Source organism: Bos indicus x Bos taurus, chromosome 4 (assembly GCF_003369695.1).
Source record: "Bos indicus x Bos taurus breed Angus x Brahman F1 hybrid chromosome 4, Bos_hybrid_MaternalHap_v2.0, whole genome shotgun sequence".
Classification (NCBI taxonomy): Eukaryota; Metazoa; Chordata; class Mammalia; order Artiodactyla; family Bovidae; genus Bos; species Bos indicus x Bos taurus.
Window position 1 is genome coordinate 17,615,885 of NC_040079.1, and position 6,000 is coordinate 17,621,884.

General features: G+C 44.5%; 1 protein-coding gene across 2 annotated transcripts in view; it reads right to left on the reverse strand.

Moving 5' to 3' along the window:
- TRIM24 (tripartite motif containing 24) overlaps nt 1-4,903 on the reverse strand; it is a 116,210-nt gene extending 111,307 nt beyond the window's left edge. The window contains exon 1 of one of the 2 annotated variants that reach the window (XM_027538885.1): nt 4,214-4,903. In XM_027538885.1, coding sequence (XP_027394686.1) covers nt 4,214-4,577 — 364 coding nt within the window. In that variant the 5' untranslated portion in view covers nt 4,578-4,903. The remainder of the gene's footprint in view (nt 1-4,213) is intronic. The other variant, XM_027538886.1, reaches the window with a different exon arrangement.
- Nucleotides 4,904-6,000: the final 1,097 nt, after the last annotated feature.

Consider the following 6,000-nt stretch of genomic DNA (forward strand, 5'->3'; position numbering starts at 1 on the left):
CCTGTGTTATACAGCAACTTCCCACCAGCTGTTTTATGTATGGTAGATTGTATATTTCAATGCTACTGCATATGTTTCAATTCATCCAACCCTCTCCATCCCCCGCTGTTACAGTGGCCAATTTAATGTTTTATCCCTAAGATCAGGAATAAGAAAAAGAATGTCATCTCTCATTTAATACTGAAATGAACTAAACTTCTCTTCAATATGGTACTGGAAGTCCTAGCTAGTGTAAGAGAAGAAAATGTCATAAATTATAAAAAAATGAAAAGAAATAAGTAAAACTACCTGCAACCAACGTGATAGTCTATGTTGTCCTAAGGAATCTACAAAAAACTACTAGATTTAATTGAATTTAGCAAGAGAATGGGATATTATCAACATACAAAAGTCAATTGTATTTCAATGTGTAAGCAACAATTGGAAATGAAAAATTTTAAATGCCACTTTCAATATTGTTAAAGAACATTATCATATTTCAGAGCAAATTTCACAAAAAAATCAGCTCCCAGAATTGATGGTTAAGTGTTACAGACTGCCAGTTAATAAAGAGAACTGATGGACTCATATTTTACTCTCCCTTTGACAACTAAAGTGACCCCTTTCAAAAGTGTGCTCAGTCTTCTTTAAAAATAGCTCTTAGAGCCTGCTACTCTTTGGCTGAACAGTAATATCCACACTATAAAATATTGCATAACATTGTAACATTTCACAACATTATAACATTTAAGATCAGTTTGTCTCCTGACTTCATGTACCATAATGTATCTAAAGAAAATATTTTCCAAGCTCTTCCCCCTTTCCTGGACATTACTGCATACTAAGAAAATAAAAGTCTTGTGGTCACTCATTTTCTAACTGGTAGCCATACAAAATTGAAACAATGTTCTCAATATGGGCTTGCTGACCAAACATGAAATGTGTCTAAGCATTTACAAAAACTGTATCTTTGTTGTTACAAATTAGCTTTGTTTCTTCTTTACAACAATCAAACCATTATGTCGATTTTTGTAAAAAAAAAAAAAAAAGTTAGAAAACACTTTCTATAAAGTTCATTTAGGATAACAAAAGGAGCACCAAAAAGCACTTAACAGAAAGAGAAACTAGGTTTGATGGTGTTGAGAACACTACACTTTTGAATTTGGTCTTCATTTTCTAACGAATCCTCTTTGAGCAACTGTACTTTAGAATAATACAGCTTGAACTAAAACACACACACACACACACACACACACACACACACACACCACACAAAAACAAAATAAAACCCAACCACTTGGGTTTATGATTATCTAGAACTCTGAAATAAAGCTATGACATACTGAGCTCTCTGGGGTAAGAGGTCTAGAAAACTTATTTGCAACAAGCATATCAGGTGATTCTAGTAAAGTGAAAATTTGAAAACCCCTATCTAAATCTTTATGCTTTCTTTATAGTCCAACTCTCACATCCACACATGACTACTGGAAAAACCATAGCTTTGACTAGATCTAAATCTGAGTGTAACTGTAACACATATGGCCTCAACAAAACTAGTTTTGTTTGGCCTACAGAAAGGGTCCACACTGAGTATGTGTTAATTACTTGCCAATATCTAATACTAGAGAAATGTTACATTCCTCCAGACCTCAGACTTCTCATTAAAAATTAAAGATCCTCCAAGCCTGGCCCTGCTCTATCACAAGACAACCTGCTGGAGCTAAGTAGAGTTTGCTCCCTTCCCTTCTCTCCCACCATTTCCTATTATTTTACCCAAGCCTTCTAGTTCCCCATCTGTTACTGGGTTAGCTCCTGACAGGACTGTAGTTTGACCTTTGATGCCTGTCCCCACAAGTTCATTAGGAGAAGAAGAACAGAGATAATGAACCTTATTTACAGTTGATCCTTGAACAAGCTGGGGGGTTAGGGGTGCTGACACTTGTGCAGTTGAAAATTCGAATATAACTTACTGTTGACCTTCCCCCTCCCAGTTCTGCATCCTTGGATTCAACCCATGACAAATCATGTACTACTCTAGTATTTCTATTGAAAAAAATCTGTGTATTAGTGCACGCTTGCAGTTCAAACTGTGCTGCTTAAGGGTTAACTGTGGTTCTGAAATAAACTATTAACTTTTGTTACAGCTAATATTAGAATAAGTCTGCAAGGACAGAGGAAGGGAGAAAATATTCAAGTTATTAAGACTCAACATCGTATTTTTAATTTATTGAAGATAATCCTAACTTTTTTTCTTTAGAGATATATGCAGAAGTATCGTTGGTAAAAAAACATCTTCCTCAGTATAAAAAAAATGAAAACATTACCTTCCAATTTAAAAGCTTTTCTGAACTCTGGCTTACAATACAAACACAAAGATAAAAAATATCTGGAGACTGCAACAGTTTGAGAACTTTATAATTGCAAACTTGCCTCAGAATTGAGGATCAGAGCTTTTATTACTCATGTTCTCATTCATTCAGATCTAAATGTCATGCCCTGGAACACAATACATCTTTAATTCTAGAATTATGCAGAATTCAGATCCTAATTGGCTACTGTCCATTTTAAACATTTAAAATATAAATAAAAGAAACCCTTAAATGTGTCTAAAAATTAAGAAGTAAAATTAACTTTCCAACAGGTGGGCCATGTCAAGAGCAAATTAGGGTGAAGGATCTGAGATTTTTACCGTACTTGCAAACTAACAAAGTATTAGCTTACCATGGAAGCTGGGAGAAGGCATGAGACTGGTGAATCAGAGACAAAGGGCAATTTATTATTACTTCCAGTAATAACATAAGCCAAAGCATCAGCACTTTAGCACTGGTTCCCAGAGCCCCGGTTTTCACCTGGCAAGGTGAAGAGGGTCAGTTGACACTTGCTTAAGCAACGCAAGCAATGGGCTGTGTTGCAGGAGAGGAAGCCCAAGTTTAGGGAACCCTAACCTTTTATGATGGGCAATAAGCAGGCCTGCCTTCTACCCCGGGAGACACTGATCTGTTACTATTGTACCATATGCATGGTTCCTCTTTGCTCTGATGGTAGACACTGTCTCTACCATCCAAGGTTTTTCCTTATACAAACATCCTTTAAAAACAGAAACAAAGAGCAGGCAGTCAGTACCTCCCCTGGCAAGCTCTGCACAAACAGCCAGACCCATGGAAAACTCTCTCAACTAGACACTGTTCCTAACACATAAATAAATCAAGAGTCTAACACTGCAACCTATTTAAAAGCATCAATTTCATGTGTTCTTTGACCTCGCTCAATTATTTAATTAGCAATTTTTCTCTAACTACATCAACTAGTCCCTTTTTAAAAGGCAGTGTATGTAAAACAGAATTATTTCCGGTTACTTGGTCTTTTTTAAACAGAGTTGCTCAAATATTCGCCATGTAAACGTTTAAAACCTCAATTATTCTACCACAAACAATTTAGTGTGCTTACTTCAACTTTGTGTTTCAAAACCTGTTAACATTAGCAATGGGACCTACCTGTCAAAAGTCTCATTATACGGTAATAAACAGCACAAAGAACAGTAACTTCAACATTTCCAGCTGCTGTCCACAAAATCCAAGAAAATGCTGCACTCCGAATCACTTTTTTCTATTTGTCTTTACCATTTACCGACTCAAAACAAAATCTCCCAAAGAGAAGCACCACAAAACACCGTCTCTTAGTTCCTTTGTCCCCATCGGAGAGAACTGATGGCTCATTAAGGTAAATAACCCAAAACATGCAAGACAAAACAAAAAACCAGAATCCGATATGTAACCAAATAAAAGTCCCCACCACCTCATCTTCATCCCTCCCTTCCCCTCGCCAGCTCAAATAACGTGGGTACAGACGAAATGATTAGTATCACCTGGACAAAGCTGCGGGGAGGCAGAGGGTAGCGGTTAACTAGATGCAGCCGGCAAAGGGCCGGAGATAGACAACAGCGCACTCCCGCAGAGGTTTTCAAAAGTACGGGTTGCACGGGCCACGCAGCCCGGAGGAGGAGGCTGGGGGGGCGGGAGCAGCAGCTCGGCCAAGTCCACAGCGCCGGGGGAAGTTGCTCGCGGGGCGCGCGGACGCCGCAGAGCGCGCGAGCCCTGCATGTCACCGTCGCCAGCATAGACCCTCCTCGCCCCTCCCCCGCCGAGCACCCCGGGCGGCGACGACGTGACAGCGGGTCGCCGCGCCGCCCCGGGGCGCCGGCCTCCTCACCCCACCCCACCCTCCCGCCTCTCACCTTGGGTAGCGAACGGCGAGGAGCCGCTGACCGGCGAGCCGGGGGCGGGGACGGGCGGCGGGGTTTCGGCAGAGCCCAGCATGGGCGCAGGCAGCATGAGGTAGCGCTGGGGCGCGGGCAGGCAGCGCTGGCAGAAGGAGTGCAGGCAAGGCAGCAGCTTGGGGGCCCGGCTCTGGATGTTCTGGTGGCACACGGCGCAAGTGTCCAACAGGTTGAGCCGGGCCGCCTCCCCTCCGCGCTCCGAGTCAGGGCCCTGACGACTCTCGGCCTCGTTCTCCCCGCTCGGCGCCGCCGAGGGCCCCCCGGCGGCCGCCGCCGAAGCGGCCGCGGCCGCCGTCGCCGCCTTCTCCACAGCCACCTCCATTGTCCTGCCCCCGCCGCCGCCGCTGGGAAAGGGGGAGCGCGTTCTCTGCCCGCCGCCGCCCCCGGTAGACCTCCTTCTCCTTCTCCTAGGCCGCTCCGGTGACCCGCAGGAGAGGGAGGGACGGAGGCTCGGGCCGAGGAAGCCTCCTCAGGCCCCGGGGATCCGCCTCCCGGGTGGCGCGGCCGGAAGAAGAGGATCTGTCAGCGGGGACTGCTCTTCGCATCGGGGAGGCTGCGCCCGGCTCGCTTCGCCAACCGCCGCGGCGCTCGTCGAATCCGCCCAGCCCGCCCTCGCCTCTCTGCCTTTCTCTGGGGCCCGCGAGCCCCACCTCAGGCCACGCCCCCGCCGCCGCCCTCCCTCTCCCAGCAACCGAAGCGAAGGCAGGGAGAGAGCCGTTCTATCCAGCCGCGTCTGATCGGAGGGCGGGGCCTGCCCGAAGCCCGCGAGGATCAGACAGCGGTGGCGGGAGGCTGGGAGGTGGGAGGGCGCTTGCCCAGCCCCGCCCCCCGAGCTCCGGGAACCACGGCCTCTGATTGGCCCTTTGTGTGTGTTTAGCTCCTCTAAAAAGATTAAGTGTTTATTTGTTAACGACCGACCACATAATTCGGTCCAACTGTGTTAGCTCCTCCTATGGGGCGGGGCTTCACAGTGTCTACCCGAAGCTGTTAATTAACTACTTCGAAAAACTCTCTATTTACTACTGCGGACGGAGGTCCAGTAGGAGGAGTAAATATGGTGAGGAGGGTCGAAGCATAACGAAGTCGAGTGAGGGAGCAAAGGGAAGAATTTTTCAAAAAGGGAAAATGTATAGAAAAGATATTGTGGAAGTAGCATGGATTTTGCCACCTGGATTTACTAATCTCTGTGATAAGAGGGGAGGTTCTTTTGAAAGTCCGAAAATTTTAAAGGATTTCCCCATGAAAAAGGTGAAATTAATTTTTAAATCAAGTCAGTGATTTGCTTTTTAGGTGAATAAAACTGATTTATTCTTCAAGGGATTAACGAAGACTGAGTGTTTTATTGCATAAATATGACATCATTACAAGAAATGGAAATAAATGTCAATACTGATATCCAAATAATTCTAAAATATTCTTTTTCATTTCTCCAAACCCTCACCACCCCCCTCACACACACAAACTTTGATCAGAAGTTACAATATTTTCACTTTAAAAATGGCCAAGCTTTACAAAAGTATAGAAATAGGGTAGGAGAAACAAGCCTCTGTACACAGATGACTGTGGAAGTGCCATTTTAAAGAATACATGAAGTGATGCTGCACCTTTGCAGAGAGTAGGATGGGGTCAGAATAGGCTTTGTTAAAATGGAAATGATCCTGTGTTAGAGAAATAGTAAGTAGCCAAGATGGCAATGGTCAGGCTCCCTTGCCCTACTTCGTGTGAAAAACAACTTTGCATGGTTA